Consider the following 27,296-nt stretch of genomic DNA (forward strand, 5'->3'; position numbering starts at 1 on the left):
TTTTTGTCGTACCTCGTGTAATATGGGCTTAATGTTTTGCCATTCTGCTGTCGTTAATTGCTACTGCATGTGAACTTTCTCTAGAACAGGTTGCAATGCCTTCGCCACTATTGCACAGCCAAAAAGCTGTTTCCGCCCGTCCTGACACCGATGCTACCACCTGGCACCTTCAAGAACAAGGTCGCCATCGTCACTGGCGGAGGCACTGGGATTGGCAAGGGGATGACCGAGATGTTTGCACAGCTTGGCGCCAACGTCACCATAATGAGCAGGTAGGTGAACCTGCCAATTGTCCTTGACTACATAGGGTCACAGTTTTCTCTGATACACGATTAGAAGCCATCGAATAGGAATTACCTCATTATTGGACACTGATTCAGGGACACGTTTTAACAACCAGGTCAAGACAACGCGGGACAATTCTGTCTCGATTCTGTTTCGTATCCCTTGACGTCAGATCGTGAGTTGCACAGCTGTACTGCGTAAATTTTATAATGCTGAACATGGATCAGTGCTGCCTGTGCAAGGGGCAGCAGTAGCCTGCATATGTTGGGATATCTTGCTGTAATAAAAACCGCACAGCTTCCTGCAGTACTGCCCGCATGGAAGTTTGGTGCTGCCATCTAATGGCTGCTGTGCTTCCATTAGGAGTGCCGATGCGTCGATAAGCGAGGCTCGTCTTGAATGTGATTCGGCCTCAAGCGTGCCCATAACTGTACAAGTTTTCTTAGAATGAAACAATCATAAATAGTTATGGTTTTCCTGCAATGCAGCTACCAGTAATATTGCTCACATAGCGTAACTAAAGAAAGCGAAATAAATACTTGATTGAAATTAGTGCAAATTGACAGCAGTGATCACAGGGATTCTGATCATTGCTTTAACTCTACTCCTCTACCAGTGCTCTTATGCCAAGTATAAACATGCAAGCTGCTGTATGCCCTGATGCAAGTGCTCATAATATATAAGATGCGTTCTAGCGTAGCATGATGCCGAAATCTAGATGAATTTTACATTTTTCAGTAAAACAAGCATAATTCCCTTTGCCAGATGCACTTTCACGGCATTCTTGCGTTCCGAGAGAGACTTATTCGAAAGCCCCAGCGTTCTCGTGTATAAAAACAATGCAGCACCATTTCTCTTTGTAAGTGAAATTGTAAGACACTTTACAGTAAACATAGCTTGCCATGAGCACTTATATTCTCTTGTTGTTTCCTTTTCATGTCCACTCTTTGATAACAGTTTCAAAAGTGCAACTTGCACTGCAGTGCTCCATCTGCATGCTTTAGTTCTTGGTGTCATTCGGGTTTTGTGTGTTTATAGCCTTGCACACCATAAAACGGAAGGTTTATACGTACAATGCAATGTTTTGTTTCTGCGTATTTTTTAAACAGGAAGCAGGAAGTCCTGGACAAAGCAGCCAAAGAGATTTCTTCGAAAACTGGCAGCAAGGTAAGTAGTCCTAATTTTTTTCCACGCCTTTATACATACTAATGCACAATACCAGACTTATCTCCATGTGCGTTCTGTCAGATAGAATGTGATGACTGTGTTAGCTCACGTTTGCCATTACACTTGCAATGTCGTGGTGTTTCATCCTTCAGCCTTGCACAAATGTACCAGTGCTGCTACATGCGTGATTCTTGCTGTCATTATGAGAAGTCACTTGTAGACTTAATGTTCATAGATTTCTTTTATATTTTTGTTCCATTTGTGTAGACTTCCGAATATTGGTACAGGTGTTAAAACAAAAAGCTTGCCATAATGCTTGCTTACAGGCCAACTCTAATGAACTTTCAATTTGACTTAATTCGTTCTGAATAAGGATACCGCTGAAGCATTCTTCTCAAGGCTGCAGGGCTGGTGGTGGTGTGGCTTTTTTGTTAGCAGCCTTTAAAGAGCACCTAAGTCCGCAACACATGTAACTGGTGGTTGTTGCTACGACTTGGGTCTAGGCACGCCACCTCAGAGATGTTCAGCACCCGCTTATCTGTAAGGTGACGCCACTTGCTCAGGCCTAGGTGATTAAACAGTATTAGGGCCTCATCAGCCCACGAACTTAAAGGGACACTAAAGAGCAAAACGATTTTTCTCGCATTGGTAAAGTAGTCTTCCACGATACCAAAAACACCACGCTGTTGTGCCAGAGCACCTGATCGAACGTGGAAGCAGGGATCAACCCCTGCATGCTTTGTCTGCAATCCGGGGAAAACGGCGTCTTCACCCAGCCGGTCCCGACAACTGACGCCAGTCGTTCTTCAAAGCTGCCCAGCTATGGAAAGGCTGCTCAACATACAAAAAGGAGCCAACACCTGCGGCCGGCGGACGGTCAAGAGGTTAGAAGACCGTCAACACCTGCGGCCGGCGGACGGTCAGGAGACTAGAAGAACGTCAACACCTGCGACCGGCGGACCGTCAGCTGGAAAATGGACGGCTAGAGGATTTAAGGCCGTGCCGGTCCATCGATCAGAGAGATGGGAGAAGGAGAACGACTCGAACGGAGTCGAACCAGCCGACATGGTCGGGCTGGCAGTCATGTTGCCTGGTAGCAAAAAGATGTAAATAGTTGTACATAAAATCTTTTCCTTCTTCACCTTGCCATTACTGACTACTCCGAGCACGATACACACCCGTGTTCGCACCGGCCACGCAACCCGAGTCCCAACAGCCGTTCCAGAGGAGGGATGCAACAACACGTATTCCCAGCAGCGAGCCTGAAGGACGACATCGGAACCTAAAGGTGGCGGTAGCGATGGGCCACGATACCTCTTTCCTAACAACGCTTGCTGTGAGAAGACGCTTAATAAGCGAGAAAACGCGCAAAAAGAAAATACAGGTGACGACGCCACCTTGGAATTCCGGCTCCATTTGCCGTGACGTCACGTATTTTTGACGGCGCCTGCTTGGGCCTTTCTAGTTCCTAATCGGTAAAATCGAAGTACATTGTCCTCTGAGGGGGCCAGAGACTTGACATGACGAGTTTGTGGAAATTTCGTCAAGCCAGTGGCACCAAAATACGTTAAATGCTCTTTGAAGTCTTTTACGTCACGAATTACAAAGTTTGGCGCGAAATTTAAAAATGAAGCTTTCAACTTGGTTTTCTCCTCTAATAATGACCCTATGGTGGTGAAATAAACTACGCAAGAGTTCTCCAAGCACACTTTATCAATCTAAACCAATTCATTGTTTCTCTTTAGTGTCCCTTTAAAAAAAAGAAAAAAAATTTGTTCTCTCATGGTGTCTTATGCTGCAGATCCTGGCCGTCGCAGCAGATGTCAGAGACCCTTCTGCTGTAGAGCAGCAGTGGACAGGAGCATTGATGAACTTGGCTTGCCTGACATAGTTGTCAACAATGCAGCAGGAAATTTCATCAGCCCAACCGAGATGCTGTCCACCAATGCCTGGAAGACTGTTGTGGACATTGTGCTTAACGGGACAGCCATTGTGACATTGGATGTAGGCAAAAGGCTGATTGAGGCTGGAAAAGGTAAACACTCATTCGCATTGGCAAGTTTAGTGTGTAACTGATGGATCACATAAGGAAACAAAGGGATCTTCTAAGTGCTGCATTTCACCGCATGTTAATCAGAAAAGGGCAGATAAATGCTGATGCACGGCCATTTGCTTTAGTGTTCAACGTCAGCTTAGGAAAAAAACAATGGCTATACAGTAAAAGCTCGTTAATTCGGATTTCACGGGACCGGAAAAAATGTCCGAAATAACCGAATGCCGAATTAACGAATGAACAGGAAAAACAACATTAAAATCAAGTTGGAGAAGCATACCTTTATTTGCTGAAGTATTTTGTAATGGTCGTCTGCGTTTTCACGCAGATTCTGGCTTACATTACAATTTTTCTTAACTTTTCCAAATGGCCAACAGCACGCAAACTGTCGGAAGTGCTCAGGCAAACGCCCTCTAATATCAAAAGCGCCTCCGAGACTTCCCGTGAGGTGCGATGAGGTCGCGACATCATTAATAATTTCTTGATCGGGCAGGAGACCAGTCGTGGCGACACAATCATCAATCGCGATGTAGTCCTGAAGGGTCATATCTGTGGGAAGGACAGCATCGAAGGTCGGGCAGTCACCGTCGGTTGACTCGGCTGACACCTCGTCGATGCCACCGTCGGCTACAGCCGCATGCTTGGGCCTCACATGTAAACACGGTCACAACGGGAAAAAACAAGAACTCCTCAAGAAGAGACGGTGCCGACACAACACAAGGGAAAATGGCGTCGGAGGCGCAGTGGGCACGAGACTAAAAAGCCACCTAAACATCGCCCAATGTTAGCGGTGTAAGCATGTTTCATGTTGGCTACCTTGTGCCGCCGAGCAAAATTAGCGCCGTGGTGTACCCAGAAATTCCCTAGTCAAGTTGGCGACAGCAGACGAGAGCAACGAGAGGCCGAGTTGAAACTGAAGTTAGATACACAAAATCTTTAAACAAGACACGCCATCAAGTGCCTCTGTGTCATGCTTTGTTGTGTTACCTCGCGAGTGTTCGCTTAGAAGTGACTGAGATTGCTAAGACATCGACTCTGCTGTCAGTTTGGATGAAGCGCGAAAGACAGGGACAAAAGGCACACATAAAGCCCCTCCATGCGTTTTCCGCCGGAAAAAAGCGGCAGTAGACGCGATGGAGGGGCTTTAGGCACACATACAACCACACATACTGCGCTACGTGCGGTGTGTGTGTGTTTTCTGTCCCTGTCTTTCGCGCTGCTCCTTAAGTTATGTTGAACCAACTAGCCAACAAGTTCACTCTTCAAGGTATCAGTGGTGTTCCGATGTAAGCGCCTGGTATAATTCAGTGCGCTCCAGAATGAGGGATTTGCCTTGTTAAGCTTCACCGCTGCACAGTGGTGTTATGCGAAGAAAACTAAACGTCACGCTGTGAAGCTCTAGTCCTTTGTGGCCGAGAAGGGTTCGCTGCCGCAAAGTGGTTGATAAAACATTTACGGCTTCGAAGCAACTTAAAGGAATCAGCCATCTCATGAGACTGTCCGAGACGTGTTAATATGAAAGCTTACAGGAGTATTTTCCATTTGTAATAATGGATATATCGAATTATTTCGCGATCCCCTTCGAATCCGATGGGTCCGACGGTCGTCAAGTGAGGTGAAACTTGAGGCACTCGAGAGTGTGCGTTGCGTTAAAATGTCTGTGTATGCCCTGCTTTATGTTACCTCGCGTGTGTTCGCTTGAATTTATACAGATATTGTCTATCAGCAGTGCTAAGAAATCTATCATCTGCACATTTATTTGACCTGAAATGTAGCAGCTGGCGTTTGAAGTAGACATCCGTAGCGGCGCCTCGTCGCAATTGTGCAGCAAGTTCACTATGCGATCACGCTGAATTCAGGCCACGTGATTCATTGGTATCTTGTAATAATTTCTGTTGGCATAATTAAGTTTCTCCATGACACTATTCCAAGCTATTCCAAGAAGTGGCTTGGTCTGTTCTCTAATGTAGAGGGTTGCTGCTAATTCGTTTGCCTGGCTGGTAGAAGAATTGAAGAAACCTTTGCTATGCACTGGCGCATTTATTAGACGTTTGGGTGCTCGTACGGTGACTGGAGACTGCGTGGGCGCCTTTTTTTGTAATTAAAGAAGACAAAGCATCAGGTAACGTATGTGGCAGTTACGATTTCCCTGCTGGTGGGCTTCGCTGCACAGCGAATCACCGATGCACAGTACATGCTTTGTGGCATAACACAGCTGCAATGCTATAAAGCTGACTATAGTGAATCTGTCATCTTGTAGCACGTATATAATGTAAATATATAGTGCATTGAATCCAAGGGGCAGTGCAAGCATGGCGTAAACAAGCAGGGTACGAGTCAAAATATGGGCGGCGTGCGCAGCACAGATTTCTTTGCGCTCCACAATGAAGGAATTGCTTTGTAAGTGTTACCGCTACACAGGGGTGTAATGCGACGAAAACTAAATGCCACGCTGTGAAGCTTGCTACCTGTGGCTGCAATTAGTTGCCGGAAAGAGCATCACCAGGTTGTTTCAGACTGATCTGACGAGAAAATAAGCAATCTGCATCGCTGCGCCTAGTACACACATACTGTGCCCTAAGTAGGGAGGCCGGCTTCGGCATGACGCTCGTTCGTGTGGTGGCTCGATCGCCACAAGCATTTGTTTAAAACAAGCAATAAGGTGGCATTGCTGTCCACCTTAGAAGACAACGCAGTGAATGCTTTCACGGTGGCCACTCCTTCCGATACCTCTGCCCAGCACCAATCCAATACTTGCCCCGACAGCGCAATTAAGTCGATGATTGCTTCTGATTTAACACCGCAGCGGACTGACGAGCTCCACCGGGTTCTACTGTCGTACATCGACGTTTTCGATCTCGGCGGCCGTCCATTGGGGCAAGCTACCGGTGTGACGCACCGCATAAACACTGGTGATGCGCCTCCTATCCATAGGCGTCCATATCGCGTGTCGGCGACTGAGCGTCAAATTATCCAAAGTGAGGTCGACAAAATGCTCGCCAAGAACATCATTGAGCCATCCTGTAGTCCTTGGGCGTCCCCTGTCGTACTCGTCCACAAGAAAGACGGCACATGGCGTCTCTGTGTCGATTATTGACACCTAAACAGAATTACAAAAAAAGACGTGTACCCTCTGCCACGAATAGATGACGCCCTCGATTGCCTCTATGGTGCCCGCTATTTTTCCTCCATAGACCTACGTTCCGGGTACTGGCAGATTCAGGTGGATGACATGGATCGTGAGAAAACGGCATTTATCACACCTGATGGCCTATATCAATTCAAGGTCATGCCCTTCGGCCTCTGTAACGCTCCAGCCACCTTTGAACGAATGATGGACTCTCTGCTCAGAGGCTTTAAATGGTCCACCTGTTTGTGCTGCTTGGACGATGTCGTTGTTTTTTCACCTACATTTGAGACTCATATAGAGCGCCTGTCAGCCGTCTTAGATATCTTCCGTCGCGCTGGCCTGCAGCTGAACTCGTCCAAGTGTCACTTTGGCCGTCACCAAATTACAGTACTTGGCCACTTAGTAGACGCTAACGGCGTACAACCAGACCCAGCCAAAATCAGCGCAGTCAAAAACTTTCCTGTACCACGATCTGCAAAGGATGTTCGCAGCTTTCTCGGACTATGCTCCTACTTCCGACGCTTTGTGAAAAATTTTGCAGACATAGCGAGACCCCTTACGCAGCTCCTCAAACAAGACGTCCCGTTTTCATGGAGCTCAGAAGCGGCCTCTGCGTTCTCCAATCTCATCGCGCTCCTCACTACTCCTCCGATTTTGGCCCACTTTGACCCTGCTGCCCTACTAAGATCCGTACGGATGCAAGTGGCCATGGCATCGGCGCAGTGCTAGCTCAACGCCAACGTGGCCATGACTGCGTTATTGCATACGCCAGCCGCCTGCTATCAGCCCCTGAACGCAATTATTCCATCACAGAGCGCGAGTGCTTGGCTCACGTTTGGGCGGTCACGAAATTCAGACCATACCTCTATGGACGCCCATTTTCGGTAGTTACCGACCACCACGCGCTCTGCTGGCTGAACACCCTCAAAGATCCCTCGGGGCGCCTTGGTCGCTGGGCTTTGCGTCTGCAGGAATTTTCTCACTCGGTCGTGTACAAATCTGGTCGCCTGCACCAGGACGCCGATTGCCTCTCCCGGTACCCTGTCGACGATCCTGATGACAGTGACGCCAACACGGTGCCCTCCATCTTCTCCGTGTCCGCCTTCATTCACATTGGGGAAGAACAGAAACGGGACCCACTGCTGCTCGACATCATCAGCCGCGCGGAATATTCCCCAAACGACGCCTCCGTCCGTCACCTTGTATTTCAAGAGGGCGTCCTATACCGCCGCAATTTCCGAGCTGACAGGCCTGACCTTCTTCTTGTCGTGCCTAAGCATTTACGGCGCAGTGTCCTCGCTGAACTTCACGATGCGCCTACAGCTGGACACCTTGGCGTATCTCGGACGTATGAGCGCGTACGGCGACGTTTCTTCTGGCCAGGCCTTGCTCGCTCGGTACGCCGATACGTCGCTGCGTGTGAGTTATGTCAACGTCGCAAAACACCGTCGCTGCTACCTGCTGGCCATCTTCAACCAGTAGACATACCCACGGAACCGTTTCACCGCGTTGGGTTAGACCTGCTTGGTCCTTTTCCTGCATCAACATTGGGAAACAAGCGGATAGCAGTGGCTACTGACTATGCTACGCGCTACGCTATTACGCGAGCTCTACCAACGAGTTGTGCAACCGACGTTGCTGACTTCCTGTTACGGGACGTTATACTGGTTCACGGTGCCCCAAGACAACTGCTCACCGACTGTGGCCGTTCGTTTCTCTCTCAAGTCATCGCCGACATCCTGCGTTCCTGTTCCACGCAGCACAAAGTGACCACTGCTTACCACCCTCAAACCAACGGCCTCGCGGAACGGTTCAATCGCACGCTTACGGACATGCTCGCTATGTATGTGTCGCCGGACCACCGAGACTGGGATATTGCCCTACCCTACGCAACTTTCGCGTGTAACTCATCGCGCCACGACACAGCCGGCTTTTCACCTTTCTACCTATTGTACGGAAGAGAGCCGACATTACCACTGGACACCATCATTTCATCCAGTACCTCGTCCACCAGCGAGTATGCTCATGACGCTATCGCGCGAGCCGATCATGCCCGTCAGCTCGCTCGCGCTCGCCTGACGGCGTCGCAGAGCAATCAACGACGTCGGTACGATGCCTCACATCGGGACGCACATTTCGTTCCCGGTACCCTTGTGCTACTCTGGTCCCCTAATCGACGAGTGGGCCTATCTGAAAAACTTTTTTCACGTTACACGGGACCTTACCGTGTAGTGCGTCAAGTAACACCTGTCACTATGAGATTGGCCCCATCTGTCCCTCGTCATCTGTTGTTCGGTCCAGTGATGTTGTTCACGTCTCACGGCTCAAGCCCTACAACACTGCTTCTGAAAACGACCTTTAAAGCTCCGGGACGGTGCTTCCGCCGCTGGGGTCATGCTACGTACCAGTGGCATCGTGATCCACAAGACGAAGAAAAGGACGACAATAGGATAGACTGGCGCGAGCTGTTCCTATCGGCAGCGCTGCTCGGTGAACTACTTGTAAATACATCTGTTGCTAGTCCTTCGAGTCTCTGTTTATATTCCCCGTAACAATATTGATTATTCGGTGACTATATCGCGGAATATTGGAGCTAAACGTTTTTCTAAGGCACCTTTGGGAAAAGCTGGCTTTTCTGGAACCACGAGACAAGTTCCGATCATGTCTCAAACTTCGTCGTCCAAAAAGGACCAGCTTCGTAAACTAATGCGCTTGATACGCTAGCAAGGTTAACACAAAAATGAAACCTAATGCACTGTGCGGCTATGCCTGCGCAGTGATCTCATTGAGCTGAAACAAAACTGATTCCCCCGCCTTGCGAACTGCATGCCCCTTAGTAAAAAAGTGGCCCTTCTCAAAGAAAGCAGCAAGTATGCACCTTATTCGTGCGTCCATTAAATCAAGCCACCTGCATTTCCATGGTTAAATCGCATGATCAACGTCTCACACGCACGTAGAGCCAGGGACTAGGCTAGGTACATCTCGCTTGGAATTTCCTAGGGACAGCACCAAAAAGTGGTCTGGCAACGCGGGCATGTTTTGGTGGCTTTTAGTCGCTCCCGCGCAGTGGAGCGAAGAAAGAAGACGCCGACGTTCGATGACGCCGCAATCGCCCCCACTAGTTGATAACGATGGCGATGTCACTCAAGTTTCGGTTTCGCCCCAGTGGTGCCAGCGCTGCTTTACCACACATTTGTGTAGCGGCAGCAGTCAGAATTTTTCCGAATTAAGCGGTGCGGAGCCCAATTCTGACGAAAACGAAGGTTTGGTCCCATAGATTAACATGCACTTTGGCCGGGACCAATAGAGCCGTCCGAATTATCCGAATTTCCGAATTAATGGGTGTCGAATTAATGAGCTTTTACTGTATTGCCTTGAACATAACTTTAGAAAGTTGGTATTTTGGACCAGTTGGTAAGACATTTTAGACTAAGGAAACTGCTAAATTGGCAGCACCATTGACAAGGCAGATGAGACAAGCACGTGCCCTGTCAATCAGCAAGGTTTGTGTCTTGCAGGCTACAAGCTTACATAAGGAGGATATGGACCATTCTTAACTCCTAGCATCTGTTGTGACTTAGTGAGTCCGTTGAGTTGCATGTTGCAAGCTCTACAGTGAGCTCTAAATGGCACGCTGCTTGATTCGTGGTGTCGATCTGCATCTGTCCGCATACAAAAAGAACCGATAACCACCTCCAAGCGAGTGATGTCACGTATTGGCATCATCGTGTGATGTCATCATGATGTCGCGGATCACCAGAATTTGTGACGTTATTGTGACGTTACTATATGACATCATCGTGAGCTCAAAGGTGAGCTGATCCTGGGGGCAGTACAACGCCATGTGAGAGTGCAGAAAGCTTCAGTGGAGCAGTATGTGTTTCGTACGTGTTTCACCACATCATTCACGTTGGTGCTGCATTGGCGTGGTAGTGCATGGCAAGTATGGGTAGACCGCACATTGTGAGAACGCCCAAAGAGCAGTGTAATTTTGAAGAACCTCGACCAGAACGGAGACAGGAGTGCTCCCTGGAGCTCTGCTGGTCACCCACCTTCACAGAGTGAAATTGCTCCAACTTTTTTGACGAGTGCCCTAAAATATTTTCCTCTCCAGGTGCAAACTTCCTGGCTATCTCTGCAACCTACACTAAGCACGGCTCTGGATATGTTGCGCCCAGTGCAGCCGCCAAGAGTGGTGTCGAAACACTCATGATGTAAGTGGGCTTCATTCCTACTTCGTTGCTTACACCCATCGTGGTAACAGGGCAGCTGTCACGTTCTTTCACTGTTTGCATAATCATGGCTTTGGCAGTGTAGTGCGCCGCTAGTACGTGCCACAAGGATCCGACCAGGAGAAGACGACGACGATGCACTAAGCATGAGATGGCTGCGCCTGTTCTTGTTCACGTCTGCCTAAATGGCTTCTGACAAAACTATCTAATTTGTGGTCTCACAGCATCGACGTCTGTCTGCCCGTTTCCACAAATTAGTGACGTGGACTTCGCCTGATTGCACTTGCATGGACTTGCCTGGACCGCATTGCACTTGCCGTGACCTGGACTTCGCTTCCTGAATTGCCCTTGCCTCGGCCGCTTCGCTTGGCCAGCAGCTGCCAGGAACTCGAGCACCGCAGTCTTCGCAGTCTTTTTCGAAGCCAGAAAGTCATGACCTCTCACCAGGTACCGTCATCATCGCCACAACCCCGCGAGCCCGACGTTTCCACTCTCAAGCTCCCCGAGTTCTGGTCGTCGGCTCGGAACTTTGGTTCTCACCGTAGTCATTGTTCTGTCGTCATCGGCTTACATCACAGTTACCATGTACCATGTCATTGCGGCACTTCAGCCTCATACTGCTACTGTCGTTCGCGATGTTCTATTCTCTCCTCCAGCTGATCACCCCTATCATCATCTTAAGGAGACGCTCATCAAGCACACTACTGACATGAGCAACATCGACTGCAGCAACTCCTTACATTAGAGGAGCTCGCGATTGCAAACCACTGACTTATTGTGGCGCCGCAAACCTTGGCGCCCGATCTCACTACGACACCGAACAACGCACTTCTTTGAGAAATTTTTTCGCAGCGTCTTGCAACGCAGGTGCGCCTAATTCTCACTGCGTCTTCATCATCCACGCTGCAATCTCTGGCTCAGTTTGGCCGACAGAATTATGGATGTTGGTTTTCCCTCCGTGGCCACACTTCGTCACCCTACAGACCCTTCGCCCAACAATGCAGCTAGGGCGACAGCTATGCACGTTTCTTCACTGCTGACGAGGAGCTCACCCGAAAAGTAGAACAACTTACGCTGAAGTCACCACCTTCCGAACAAACAGCCATGTCCTTCATCACGAACTCGCCAACTTTTATCATCGCTTTATTCCTTGTTCACTGATATACTGCAGCCTCTCAACGGCCCTCTCAGGGCCTCAAGACACCGATACCCCATACCTTGGAACGATACGGCTGAGCGTGCATTTACAGACATTAAAGAAAGCTATTGGCGGCGCTACGCTCCTCCGCCACCCTAATGCGACACCCCAACTCCGTCATAGTAGACGCATCTGAAACAGTCCGTTGTTGGCGCTTGGCAGCCCATCACCTTCTTTTCCGAAAACTTGCCCCTCCCGAGCGCCGCTACAGCATCTTTGGCTGAGAGCTACTCACCGTCTACTTGGCCTGTGAAGCACTTTCAATATTTCCTCGAAGGACACGCCTTTCACATCCTTACGGATCATAAGCCATGGACGTCTGCTTTAACGTCCACCAGCACTTCCTGTGCCCCCCACGAAATCATACAGCTCTCTTTCATTTCTGAATATACGAGCGACATTCGCCACGTCAGTGCAAACACTGTTGCTGATGCGCTTTCTCATGCCGCTATCTATGCAACACAACATGGCCAATGAGCATCGACTTCACAGCCAGAAGAATGACGAGGAGCTCCAGCTGTACACAAGCGCAGCACGTCTCTCGTCTTGGCTGATGTCTTGGTGCCTGACTGTGACGTGCCTCTCGTTTGTGATACGTCAACAGGACATCTTCGTCCCTACGTACCTCTCCCATTCTCTCAAGCAGTCTTTGATGCCCTGCATTCTTTGGCTCACCCTGGCATTCACGCAACACAGTGACTCATCACTTCTCGTTATGTGTGGCCCGAGCATTAACATAGACGTTCTTCGTTGGTCACATGCGTGCCCTAGGTGCCAACAATCTAAAGTGCATCGCCACACTGTGACCCCTCTTGATACATTCGCTTTCCCAGATGCTTGCTTCAGCCACCTGCATGTCGATATCGTCGATCCCCTTCCTCCATGCGGGAACCATCGCTACCTGTTAACCTGCGTTGACAGGTTCACCAGGTGGCCTGAAGCGATTCCTCTTCAATACATAACTGCGGAGTCAACAGCTCGAGCATTCGTCACTCTGTGGATTAGCCGCTACGGTGTCCCTTCCACCATTAAGACTCCCCGTGGTCACCAGTTTGACTGAAACATTGCTCGCCAATCTACCTTGGCTCCTCGGTGTCAACCACATCAAGACTACATCTCATACCACCCCATCACCAATGGAATCATCGAACATTTTCATCGCCAACTGAAGGCGCCACTCACGGCTTCCACTTTCCTTCATCGTGGACCAAACACCTTCCTTTCATTATGCTTGGAATCTGCTCGTCTCTTCATAGTGACTCGTCCATAAGCGCCGCCGAGCTGACATTTGGCACCACTCTTCGAGCTCCTGGTGAATTCTTCAGCGACTCACCCACGGTACCTGCCGGTGTTTATGACTATGCATACCATCTATACAACGCTATGCGTACCGTAGTTCTCCCTGACAACGATGGACATCCCGTAGTGTGTACGTCAGTCCTGACATACAAAACTGCCCGCACATTTTTGTGCGACACGATGCCATGCCACCTCCCTGTAGTCCCCAAATGATGTCCCGTTTAAGATCATCAACTGCATACCTAAATACTACCTCCTGCTCATCAACCGCCGGGAAGATACGGTTTCCGTCGACCATCTCAAACCTGCGTACTTGGATACCGATGCTTCAACAACATCTCATATTACAATCACTCCAGATTGCCATACTCTCCGCGTGCATTTAACAGCTCAGCAATCTGCTTCTGGCCACCTGTAACATACTTGCGACTTCCTCGCTACAAGAGGGACCCTGTAGCGTGCTAGTATGTGCCACAAGGATCCGACCAGGAGAAGATGACGATTGACGCGCCAAGCACGAGATGGCTGCGCCTGTTCTTGTTGCATCTGTCTAAATGCTTCTGACAAAATATGTAATTTGTGGTCTCACAGCATCGATGTCTGTCTGCCTGTTTCCACAGCAGAACCACAGTCCAGGCTCTTGGCTTTCCTCTTGAGACTGAGACATACCAACTTTTCTGCTCTAGCAAAGCTAACCATGTAACCGTCCGCCCATTCTTTACTTGTGTTGGTGGGGCAGGCACACTTAATGCCGTCGTAGATCTACCCATGAAATATGTGTTTGATTGCTAATTCCAATCGTAATGTTCCAGTAGGGGTGGCATGCAGAAACACTTGTATTCCTGAGGCATGTTTGCGCTGGGACAATCGGTTTCTAGAGAAACATGCAAACTGCTGAAAAGGCCCTATCTCTGACAATCTAGTCTGGGCCTCCTTTTGCTGCTGCCGCTATCAGAATCCCTCTTTGCAACTAGTCAGAATGCAGTGCAGTAGTTGCACCATTCTCAGCAGCGCTCTGCTCATGATTCAATACCATGAATATGCTTGCCACTAAGCCCTCACAAGTGCAACGTAGTGACAAACACCGACTCGCACAAAAAAGCATGCACGCTGCGTGCAAGCCAGTGGTGTGAACAGTGCGCACTGCTTTTTCAGGGCTATGCAGCAGCACCACACTGTGTAGGATTGGCAGTGTGATCAATTTGTAATTTCAGCGGCAGGAAAGTTTCTGTTGCTGTGGACACCGAATACTTTGGTGTGAACGAGCCGCTGGATGTACTGTAAATGCAGGCCTTTCAGACTTTACATAGCTATTTTGGTCAAGCATGAAGTGTATATGTCAAACGCCAGATCTTTAGACTGTGTGCACTCTGAAGACAGGCAGCAGACATTCATGCAACGCACTGGCAGACAGCAGTGACCTGAAAGACACTTGTGACAAGAAGCGAAACGTGGGCTAGTTGGTGATAGTTCATTTTTTAGCACCTTACGGTGCTAAACGGACGAGGACAAAGTTCAAAGAAGGTAACGACATGTTAACTTCTTTGAACTTCGTCCTCGTCTGTTTAGCGCTGTAAGCTGTTCAAAAAAGGCACTTGTGATTCCCGCACAAACTGCAGCGCCAAAAGCAGCGCTTCGAATGAAGAAGTACAGTTCGTTATTGTTTATCCTTACTTAGAAGTAAGTTTTTCTCGAATTGTAGTGATTAAACATTAAGCAAGCCAGAAGACCGGTGAAAGACATTGGCTTGAAGTGTTGAGAAGTTATCGAACTAGGAATGGCACTAGAACCAACATCTTCGCAAGACGACTCGTCTTTGTCGACAGACACACATCCCTTTGTTGAAATGTTGGCTTCAGGGACACTCCATGCTTGATGATTTCTTTCTCAAAGGCTGTAGTTGTGTATGTTTGGTACTGTATTGTGCAGTCATGCATGTCATACGATTGTGGCATATGCAGAAAAAGAAAGGTTAACACTCTGCTGAAAAGTATGGCTGCAGTTCAGTACTAAATCAGTGGTTATGGCAGTGTCTCATCACAACTACTCCAATATTGTATTAATTTTGGCTATATTGAACTATCTTGTGATCAGCTGATTGTTTGATATAACGAGGTTCAGCAGTAGTTAAGCAGCCCTTGTTTACAGACGCACATTTTTTTTTTCTTTTGGTCAGAATAATTCAGCAAGACGCTGGGCAGCTCCATTCACGCTTGTGAAAAAGTAAGGTGGTTTTTCAAGATTTTGCATTAACCATTGCTGATTGACGTAACAAAAAAAGGACGTGTTCCCGCTTTCACATATTGATGATGCATTAGACTGACCTCATATGCCCTCTTTGTTCAGTGGACCTGTGCTTCAGCTGCTGGTAAATTACATCACATCCCGATTTCAAGGAAAGACCACCATTGTAACCCCAGATAGGCCCCTTATGTTTAAGGTGGTGCCATTAGGACTGTGCAGTGTTCCTGGAACTTCTAATTGGTTAATAGTGGTTCTGTGTGGTATGAAAGGGAACATCTGTATGTGCTACCACAGCAGCATTGTTTCTTTGAGCACGCTTTCAGTGAACACACCTTGTTTGTTTTAGGCTGCGTGAGAAACACCAGCCTAGATTAAACTTGAAGAAATGCCATTTTGGGGGCTGCTATACTGTTGTGCTATTGCACTCACCGATATCTCCAGCAGATGGCAGTTCTTAATACGTTCAGTGCACTGTGGTTTCGCGGGGCTTCCTTCATATTTCAGCTGCTTTATTCTTCATCCCTTTGCTCCCGTTGAAGAGTATAGTCGTCCTGAGATTTGGTACCAAAATCACCGATGACGACTATACTCGTCATCAATAAAAATTGGTCCCACATGGAACAAGTGGCGACTACACTCGTCATAGTTCTGCTTCTTGACACTAGATAGCCACAGTTGGTAAACCCTAATGCAGACTGCCTCTTGCATATGTCACTTAGCACCATGGACTGTGACGTACAGAACTTCGATAACCTTGCTTCTATGTCAGCTATGTTTTGATGCTGATAGCAATGAAGTATTTGATATAACAAAGTAAACTGCCAATTTTAGTGGCTTCATTATATTGAGGTTTAACTGTATTTCTGTTGTGACCCAGTTTTGACATGCAGTGTCATACCATTCATGAACTAATGAACTTCTGTAGTGCATTAACTGAATGATTGTTGTTTAAATTGAAGTGTCATGTTGATAAGGGAAAGAAACACAAAAGTGAATGAAAAAAACACATTTCTACAGAGGGTACTTCAAAGCTATGTAGCTTTATTGGTTGATTCAACCAGATGTGTAATTTTTTTTGCTTGTTTGCCGTTAGGTCACTTGCAGCAGAGTGGGCAAAGTACGGTATGCGCTTCAACTGCATTGAGCCTGGGCCTGTCTACACCAAGGTGAGCCTCTTATGGCACATTATGTGCGAAATAAAGGGATCGTGTGGTCACAGTATGCAACTTTCGGCGTTTCAGTTGTACCGTTTTCTTCCTTGCCCGTAAGCACTGAGACATATTTTGTGGGGTTGTTTTTCGACAGAAAGCATTCCTCGACGTGCTTTGCCTGTTCGCTGATTAGGGTAAAACTTAACTTTGAATGTGGGGTCAGAGAAATTCAGGATCGGAGACGAAATTCAGACATTTACGATGAGGTGGCAGCACCATCACGCTGTCGAGATGGTACAATTGTTGCTGTTGTTGCTACTTGCCCGAGCCTAAGAATGTCAAGAACAGTGGGGATAGGGGCCACAATAACATGGAAGCAGATGATTCTGACTGTTCTATGATGGAAGCTACTCAGGAAGCTACCTGGGCAGTTTGCTACAATCGCATATGACATTGTGGCAACCACAAGTGACCAACTTTTCGTTCAATGCACAGGAACAAACTCTCCTTGAATTCATTCTTATTTATTAAAAAATCATTGCACACTAACATTTCTTCAATTTCATTGGGTAATTAGTAACTAATCCAGTGATTCCACTCCTGCGCCAAAGTGTGCCAAATTGTATTTGCTGCGCCATCCTGATAATATCGACGAAAATTGCGCCAAACTGCGCCAAAGTCTCGGGTTTAGGGGCGTCTATCGCCAAAAATCGCACCGCCGGCGCGTCAGAACATGTGCAGCTTGATCTTGGGGCATCCAAAGTCGCAACGATGGACCAAGAATTATTCCGCTGAATAATAGCGCTCGCGCATGCGTCCCGAGTAAGCCACGATGCCACGCACGGTGCCGACGCAGCTTTTGTTTTGCAAGTCGGCTCGACAGCAAAACGCGCTCTCCGCAGAGGCTTGTGACGTCTAGGCCTATCGGTAGCGAGAAAGTGCGACGGCGATTCATCGGCGAACGTCGTCTGTTCCAGAAACGTTGCTGATTGCTCGTTTCAAGCGTCCCATGGCACGCAAGGAAAGCAATGTTCAGTAATAACTACATGCGTGCCGCTAAAATGTCTGTCACTTCTGTTTCTGGACATCGTGAATGAAATCTGAGATCGCTAGCAGTAGATATATGGAACAATATAGAATTTTCCTTGCTGTCGCCTTTATGAGAAGAACACCGCGAACGATGGGAACGCGTTGACACTTTTCCTCAGATATACTTTATCCATGGATCTTCATCCAGAAGAGCTTTTTCGTAATTCCTTCTACCAGCACATCCGAGTTTGTAATCACTCTGCGGTAAATACCCCCCTAAAAGGCCCCGCCCTGTCGAGCTCACGTGCTAGGGTTCCAATTCCAATTTTTGCTTGCTTTTTAAAAATGTAATCTCATTAATAAAAATTACGCCATATCCACGAAGTGAATAATGATTGAGGAGCTGGCTCGGAGATAATCGGGTAAACCGTGAATGCTCCGTACAATTCCTCTACTATCATGTAAAGACGTCACATGTTGTTACAGTAGCAATTGTGGTCAGGTTGTTGTCGAACCACAAGCGGTCGCAGACCTCGCAGCTGTGGCCAAACGTGTGGTCGAGGAAATCGAGGAAATGTGGTTTTGCCTGCGTTAATGTCATCATCAAGGTGCTCGAAGAACAAGAGGAAGAAGACTTTACTTTCGCGCGAGCGCGCGCATGCTACAGTTGGCTATGCTATATGTGGTTTTGCCTGCGTTAATGTCATCATGAAGGCGCTCAAAGAGCAAGAGGAAGAAGACTTCTCTTTCGCGCGAGCGTGCGCATGCTACAGTTGGCTATGCTATTTGTGGTTTTGCCTGCGTTAATGTCATCATCAAGGCGCTCGAAAAAGAAAAGGTAGAAGACTTCTCTTTCGCGCGAGCTGCGCCTGTAGCGGTCGCCTATGGAACTATGGTTACGCTTACAACGCGGGACATTGCCCCAGCTTAAGGACCTGGCGAACCAGCTCCTAAAAGCATATCTCCTGGTCGGAGCAGTCGCAAATGTGCAGCTGTCGGTAGCGGGCCCATCGCTGACGGCCCACAGTGAAGCGGCTACGCCATGTTACACATCCGCCCCTCGCTTTCGAGGTCAATAGCCGACGGTTAAAAAAACTCAGTTTCGCCTAAGGGCGAAGCAATGAATGCGATACTAACAAATTGTATTGTTAAACGAAGTAAAGCTCGCAGCTAACTCTTTTGGATCTGATCTCGTGTAACTCAACAAAACGCTGGTTTAAGGGAATATGGCCGCTCCAGGAACCGAAGTGTTTTCATGCTCTGAGTTCTCTGAACACGAAGTAAGCGTTGAGAGCACAGCAAGTTTACGAACCGTCTCCTGATACCTCGAGATAGCGCGCGCGCGAGTGACTGCGTCCTTCGAACGATGCGGTTCCCACCCCCCACCCCCCGCTCCCCTGGCATCCCTTCGTGCTCCTTACGAAAGACGTGCGGGGCGTTTCCTCTCTGTTTGATGAGCAATCGACGGCAGGCCTGCACACGGGAAGATGTTATCTCATGCGTTCTCCGTGCGACGGAGACAGACGGCCAGCTAGTTTAATCTCCGCTTGAGGCGTAGTGATGTTATTAATTTGGACTTTATACGGAATATTACGGCAACGGCGACGGCAAAAATCCGCTGAGAGTGTCCATATAATTGCTATCACAATAAAACATAAAAAAAATTGAGGAGCCATTTTACTCTGTGAAGTGGATGATAAGCGAAGCTGTTTCGCGCATGGCACAAAGGTGACATGGTGGAGGACAGTTTGGTATGTAAGGCCAGGTTGTTAACAGCCAGGCTGTTAACGTTCAATACGCAATATTTATGCAAAAGCCATAGATGTTTTATCAAACACGAAAATTGACCGTCGGCGACGTCAATCGATTGATGCAAGAAATAATCATCATGTGATGGCGTCATCATCACGTCATAGATCGTCAAAACTTGCGACGTCATCATGGCGTCATATATCGTAATGTCACGTGATGACGTCATCACATGATATCGTTGCTTTACACTGCTTCCGTGATCGGTGCTCCGATCATGGAGCTAGCGCAAAACCAGGTGAAGTGCAGAAAGCTTGCAGAGAGGGAGGGGGAGGATCTACCCGTCGATCGAGAAGAACCTGGCTTTCGCCTTGGAGTTTTCTTAGGGGAATGCATTAGGGACAGTGTGGCTCTTTGGCATTCAGGCACCGCTGTACATCACGGCATTTGTCTACCACGTCTGCTTATAACCACGTAGATGTATTTAGAGTGGTATTTCACAAAATGCAATTTTATTTATCCAGTATTCTGTTTATTTGTTAGTGCCGAAAATAATCGCCGAAGAGGTTAATCCAGAACACTCAACTGCATGAGCCCTTATTTTTCATTAGCGAGTGAAGTATGGTGTTCTCCTGAGATGATTTTTCCACGAGATTTGCAATGAATCGAAATATTTCTAGCCTTCATAAGAGCCCCATAGTAATATTCAGGGGCTTGAATGTTAATGCAATATGCTTCAGTAGTGCACTCCAGGATGTAAAATTTGCTGCTCCAGAGTGCTTCCAGATGCAAAATTACCTGCTCCAAAGTGCTCCAAGATAGAAATTTTGCTGCTCCAAAAATTGCTCCAAATCAGAAGTCCTCGGTAGCATCACTGCTAATCTAGTTGTTGGTTAAGTTGTGTAATACCTACATTTACGAATGACATACTTATTCATGACTTGCCTCCTCTGTATTAATGAAGCTTTACTGTTTCTTTTTGCCGGCATGTTTATCAAGCCCATGCACCTTGCATATGTTGGTGGGCTCCAGATCAGTGACCATGCACGAGCACGTGGCAAAGCGCTTGTGTGTTGCGGCTCATATCGAGTGTGATAATACGTACACATGTTCTCCATGCCTAGTGACAAAAGAAGAAATGATAATAAATGTCAGTGTTGCCTGATATAGAAATAATTTGTGATTGTCCTTTTGCAAGTGTGCAGGCCTGTGGCAAACTGTGCTCAACAATTGTCGCACCTTTATTGATGCTCACGTGTATGCTTCCAGAATTGTTGGCTGCCATTGCTACTTCGTGACTTCGGTATCTCTAGTGGGCATGTGCAAATATTCGAGCATTTCGAATATTCGAACTCGCTTCGACATGAATTTAAGTTATTAAAATTTTCGAAGTATTCGAAGTGAACGAACAGGCGACATATTAGACCGCATGTAAACCCTTTGTAAAGGTGGTTTCACTGCAGCGTAGGAGTGCTATGTCGTAAAAACATCTGTCCAGGAAAAGTCCGCACTACCACAAAGCCTCACTTCGAAGTTAAAGGGACACTAAAGGCAAATGTTGCCGAAGTTGGTCGCTGAAATAACGTTCCAGAAACCTCGTAGTGCTTGTTTCGTGCCAAGGAGATGCTTATTTTGAAAGAAAGTCACGTTTTAGTGGTCCACACAGCGTTAGCGCACTTCAAATCACCCACCTGGAAAGAGGCTCCTGACGTAGCGTTTGCCTTGCCCAACATTGCCCGCCTTTACTAATGCCCGTTAACCGACGCTGCTGTTTCTGCTCTGAAGGGTGCATTGCAAGCCTTGCCAAGTTGTGGTTGATCTCGTAGGTAATCCTCTGCACCAAAGTGCAGCAAGCACACACACAGATTTCTTGATCGTTTAGCACACTGTCGCAGAGGGACGGCACACTGCTACTTCGGCATAGGGGTTTATTAGGGCACCCATTGAAAAGTAACGTCGGTTTCTTTACTACAGCAGCTGTTGCTCAAGCGGCGCCCACCATTCAGGCACCTGGCAACATAGCAGGGACACACCAGTTTGTCTAACTTTCTGTTAGAGCGACTTTTATGAGTGTACAAAGCACGCGCAACAGTATGTGATAACAAAACTACCACTGAGATGCGACCGCGTGAGCGGTGAGCAGCCCGGTGAAAACAGAACTTTTAAACCATCCGTGCCGTTCTCCTTGGTAACGCAAAGTTCTTTTTTCCATGAATGGAACAGAAACGCACAAGCAGAATCTTATTGCGTTTTATAATGTAGGCAATGTTATTTTTTTTATTATAATTAGTTTGAGTACTAGTGATTAATTGTACTCGGGACTCTTGACGTCATCGGGCTCATTCCAAAATGTCCGACTGGTGGCGCATATCATGTCCTACATTTACCTTAATTTCTCGATTAGTAGAGCACTGCTGTTGATAATACTGACGTTTTAGGCTTTCTCAACATTCACCTTTCACTCTGACATAAATTGTTATTTGCCTTTAGTGTCCCTTTAGATGAACATATTACCCGCATATCGATTAATTATTTTTTAAGTTTAAAGGCTTCTTATACAGTCTTATATGGGATAAGAATAGTAAATGTTAACGTAACGTATTTTACCGGTTATCACTGGCATCGTACTGAAATTCAGATCCTGCTACTATCCAAAGTTGCTTCCACTTTACTACAAACCAAAGAAGTGCAATTCACACATACCTCGTTCCAATCTTTAAAAATATTGTGCAGGTTAGTTGGGACATGACATAGGTACATGCTCATTTTTCTTTATAATATGTGATATATGCTATTCGAACTATTAATTAGAAATTATTCGACCAAATCACGAAATTATTCTACCTAAAATTTACTATTCGCACATCCCTAATCTTCAGTACAAACCATGTTTACATCAATATGGCAAAGACGCAAAGATGCGTTAATTATTGCTTTGGTGAATGCCACATGTTACCTCTTGGGCTGTTGGTGTAAGCATGCTGGCCTTGTGGATCTTGTAGTTTGTATTCTGCTAATACACAACCGGGCTTTTTGTGCTTTCGTCTAGGGTGCCTCCAGCAGGCTAGACCCCGATGGCCGCTTTACCGAAGAAGCCGTGAAGGGTGCCATAGAGAGGCAAGGGGAAATACCCGAGGTTGCCAATTTGGCGGTGTACTTGGTCAGTGATTACTCCAGTTGGCTGACAGGAGAGGTAAGTTGGCACAATGTGCAACGCAAGAGCCAGTGTGCACAAAGGGACGAGGCAGTTTCATTTTGAGTCTAGCTCTAACAAATGTAGTGAACCAATAAGCTCTTAGTGACTTAGTGCCATTCTTATTTCGCAGTTAGGCACGCTAAACAGCGCAGCCCCCCCCCCCCTAGTATGTTTTTCACAGGACCGCGAAAGAAAACGCAGTAGCCGGGAAACATATAACGCGAACATGTAGCTAAAATCTAGAAAAACAGCTGCTAAATAATAAAACACGGCTCACGGCCTTCCCTTAGATAAACTTAATCATCTGTTTATGGCTTAAGGACGCCTTTGATGAAAGTCTGGCATTTCTTTCACGTCTCTGCCAGAGCCAGACCCTTTTCGAACACTTGGATGGCCTCATGGCAGTCCATATTGCCAAACTCATTGGCCTACCTCCTCACCATATTCAGAGCAGTGACATTTCACAGCATATCAGGCAGATGCATTGCAGGAACAGCACGTGAATAGACGATTCTAATGCATAGGTGACTGTAGATTCTTTGCTGGGACCAGACACCACAAAACTTATACATGGGACAATGTGTAAGTACGGAACATATATAAGCGGGGTTCTAATGTATTACAGCTATAGCTGCAATTTCTGTGCTGAAGTGCACGTTGAATACACAAAGTACATGCATAATGCAATTGTTTGACTAACATTAAGGAAGATTTTTGTGTGTAAAATAAAATGACAGATTTCGAGAAGTGGTGAGATATAAATTTTGATTCATGTCTGCAAATATTTAATAAAAAGTGCTAGTGGTTGCAAAGAGCTAAGACAGCAAGAATGCCCTAAAATCAAATTAAAAATCCATCAAGATTATGGCATTTGCATCTTTAAATGGAAAACGTCGACTTGTTCAACAAGTTTATGCCGTCGTTACCTCAGCACTGTAGCCTTATGTCACCATCACTGGCGAGGTAAGGCGATCGCCATCACCGGCTCGCTCTGTGCTAGTACAGTCGACTCTCGTTAATACGAAGTTCACGGGGACCGTGAAAAACTTCGAATTAAGCGGAATTCCAATTAACCACAATGAACGAAAAATACATTTATTTCAAAGCAGTTTATGAGAAAAAATCTGTGATTGCCGTTTGCTTCTGTTTGCTGAATCTTGCAGCAGAAAGCAAGTCCTGCAGGCTGTATATGTGCCCGAGTGCTTCCTCGGTGTTGCTCTCAGCAGTGAAAAACCGCTGCGCGAGGGCAAGGCCTGCGGCTACATCAGCAACCCACGGTAGTGGCTCACTTGCGGCGTTGTCGTCGTCAACCTCAGTTTCGTGACTAGGCTCGCTGGGCCGAACCATCTCCACGATCTCAGCGTCCGACAGTGCACCGCACGTTTCTACCGAACTGTCAGTGGCAACGTACTCCTCGAAAGGGACGTCACCGAGAGCTGGCAGGAGACCATCGACGTCAAGCTCAACTGTGCCTTCTTCCCCCACTGTACAAGACGCGTCATCATCTGCACCACTTGGAATGAAGCCGCACGCCCTAAAGCAGTTCGCAATGGTTTCGTCCTTTACGCGACCCCACGCTCGCGCCAGCATATGAATAGCACTGAGAAGGCTCACCTCATACCGACTTGCATTGTCCATACACAACAGCATCCGCTCAAGAAGATGCTTCCTGTACAGTACTTTCACGTTTTGATGATCCCCTGGTCCAGTGGTTGTAACACCGATGGTGTTCGCTGGCAGGTAGGCGACACGTATTGCACTCAAGGGCGGCACATTCATGTGTGCACTGCATTGGTCCACAAGGAGCAATACATTGCGTTTAGATAACGCGAACTTGCGATCCAATTTTGTCAGTCAATCCTTGAATAGGTCTGCGGTCATCCACGCTTTCCTGTTGCACACGTAGTCGACAGGCAGCGTTTTCACGCCCTTGAAACATCTAGGCTTAGCAGCTTTGCCTATCACGAGCAGGCGACATCGCTCAGTGCCCGTCATGTTCGCCGCTATCAGCACCGACACTCTTTCTTTGCTATGCTTCCCTCCAGCACAGTCATCGTCCTTAATGGTCAGCGTCTTCTCGGGCAACATTCTGTAAAAAAGTGCTGTCTCGTCGGCATTGAAGATATCTTCCGGCCGATATTCTCCCAAGTATTTGCGAAGCTGATTTTCCCTCCTCGTAGCACATGTTGCAGCGTTGACGGCAGCCCTTTCCCCGTTCACGCTTTTAAACACCATGTCGTGGCGTTGCTTGAACCGTGTGAGCCACCCATCGGACGAAGCAAAGTTCTCGATGCCTAGCATAATCGCAAGCGATGACGCTTTCGCTGCAACGATATCGCCGCTGAGAGGAAGTCTGTTGCTTCGAGCCTCCCGAATCCAGATGAGCAGCGCTTGCTCTAACTCCGAGTGGGCGCCGGTGCGCATTCTCTTGCGAGACATCTTGAACTGGTCATTTTCGAATGCGTCCAGTACCGAGCGCTTGTTCTTCAGGATGTTAGACAGGGTATTAGGCTTGATGCCGTATTTCCGCGCAATATCTTGCTTGGCGGTGCCTCCTTGTTCAACTTCTTTCAAAATTTTGACTTTCGTCGCCAAGTCAAGCGTCCGATAAGGCCCGCGAGTTGCCATAGTAAATGCACGTGGAGCTTCGTCGCACGTGGAAACGCTGAGTCCGCACACGACCGTAGCGAGATCAACAATGAGGCCCGGAACTGGAACCGCCGGAGCAGCCGCTTCGTGATCTGGGGCGCTGCATGCAACTGCGATGCCATCAGCTGACGCTTTGAGCTGCGGCGCTGTGGTCAACTGCGATGCCCTTGGGTGCCGGTCGCACACGCATTGTTGTTTAGCACTTCAAAAATAGAAAATTTAACAAACATTACGATTTCCTCCGGGAATTCGATTGAAAATAAATTCGAATTAACCGAAATTTCAGACCTCTAGCTTCCAATTACCGAGAATTTCTTCCTGTTGAACTGCATGCAAAACTGACAGGACCCCCACTCCACTTCCAATTAACCGATAATTCCAATTAAGCGACTTCGAATTATCGGGAGTCGACTGTACATGCTGCTGGTTTGCGAGGCAAACGAACAGCATACTTACCGAACCGCAGCGTTAGTCACAATTTCCTCAGTACTGATACAGTCCTTGAATGAACATGTTCTTCTAGAATGGCACCAACTACTGATGGTGAGCCAATGAGCATGCAGGAAAAGAAAGCCAGAAAAAGTCATCTTTGGCAGTACATACAGTAAAAGCTTGTTAATTTGGCCCATGTTAATTTGGAAAATCGGATAATTCGGACGTGTTCCCTGGACCCGGCCAGCATATGCATTGTTTAATGGCATAAAACTCTCGTTAATTTGGTCATATTTCGCCGCAACCTGGTTAATTCAGACGATCCTCGGAGCACGCCAAGCGTGAAACGCCGCAAATGTGTGACAAAAAGAGCAAAAACAGTGTTCACAGACAACCACAACAAGGCGCCGCTGTCCGCATCGTTATCTTCAGTTTCGAGCACTCAGCAGCTTCGTTTTAACTTGATGCAATGTGTGCACAATGTCACAAAGCTCAAACGTGATGGCGGATTCTGTTGAAGATGAAAAGCTTTCAGCCGTGGTCGGCATGCTGGCAAAAAACTCGTTTGCTACATCGCGATGGACAAACTATCAGTAGCCGGCCATTTTACCTGCAAAAGAACTACAGTAATACCTCGTTAACTCGAACTCGCATATCTCGAAAAATCGGCTAAGTCGAAGTTTTCCGCGGTACCGAACAATTTCCCATAGGTGCAATGTATTTATTGCCCTTTATCTCGAAGCATTTCCGTGCCCACTTTCGGTTATCTCGAAATCTCGACTGAGAATGGAACCAAAACTTCGCCGCCGAACCGTTTCACAAAATACTAGCGGCAAAATGTCATACGTTTCACAAGGTTCGCGCGAGGCTGCCGCGTTTACGACGAAGTGAACACTGTTCCCGAAAGTAAAGTCGGAACCCAGCGGCATACCAACTTTGTCGAGCAACCCTGTGTCACGTCATGTGACGCTATAGACGTGCACATAAGCAGGCCCTGCAAAATAGCTCGGGTCGTACACGTTTTGTTTACCGTCAGATGCGATTTCGGCATTTTATTTACGCAAGGCACGTCGCGCAGATTTTTTCGTCGGCCATGCGATGTGGTGAGGATAACGCCACCAAAGCAAAGCAAGTCACTGATGCTGCAAAGAAAGGTAGCCCTAATCAAAGAAACGGATTCGAGGCTCGAAGTTTCCGGACGTCAGAACGGCGCTGAATGTGTGGCATCGTGCGAGAGGAGCCCCTTCCAGTCACATCGACAGATAAGGCCGATTCTCTGGACTTAGCGGTGGGCATAGAGTTTCTTACAATAATACCTAGAGGGGAATCTGGCGCTAGTGTCTACGCGGGCTCCTTGAGACGCGCTTCAACCACCATGGGAATGACGGGAAGTACAGGCTTCGGATTTGCTTCGGATGGATTAGGTTCTTGAGATTCGCAACGCTTGTTTGCCGAGTGTAAAACAAAGTGATATGAAGTTAA

The 27,296-nt window shown here is 47.5% G+C and overlaps 1 protein-coding gene and 1 long non-coding RNA gene across 2 annotated transcripts in view; one reads left to right on the plus strand and one right to left on the minus strand.

The window, feature by feature from the left end:
- Positions 1-27,296, plus strand: part of LOC119390804 (2,4-dienoyl-CoA reductase [(3E)-enoyl-CoA-producing], mitochondrial-like) — a 37,314-nt gene that overhangs the window by 1,717 nt on the left and 8,301 nt on the right. Inside the window, 7 exon segments of the mRNA XM_037658500.2 lie at positions 85-272; positions 1,395-1,452; positions 3,254-3,293; positions 3,296-3,487; positions 10,750-10,849; positions 16,702-16,774; positions 22,587-22,730. Coding sequence (XP_037514428.1) covers positions 85-272; positions 1,395-1,452; positions 3,254-3,293; positions 3,296-3,487; positions 10,750-10,849; positions 16,702-16,774; positions 22,587-22,730 — 795 coding nt within the window.
- On the minus strand, positions 23,813-25,794 carry LOC125758125 (uncharacterized). The gene is made up of 2 exons (XR_007415884.1): positions 25,317-25,794; positions 23,813-24,194 (listed from the first exon to the last, which is right to left on the minus strand). It is a non-coding gene; the product is annotated as an uncharacterized LOC125758125 (long non-coding RNA).

This window comes from Rhipicephalus sanguineus, chromosome 4 (genome assembly GCF_013339695.2).
Source record: "Rhipicephalus sanguineus isolate Rsan-2018 chromosome 4, BIME_Rsan_1.4, whole genome shotgun sequence".
NCBI classification, from domain to species: domain Eukaryota; kingdom Metazoa; phylum Arthropoda; class Arachnida; order Ixodida; family Ixodidae; genus Rhipicephalus; species Rhipicephalus sanguineus.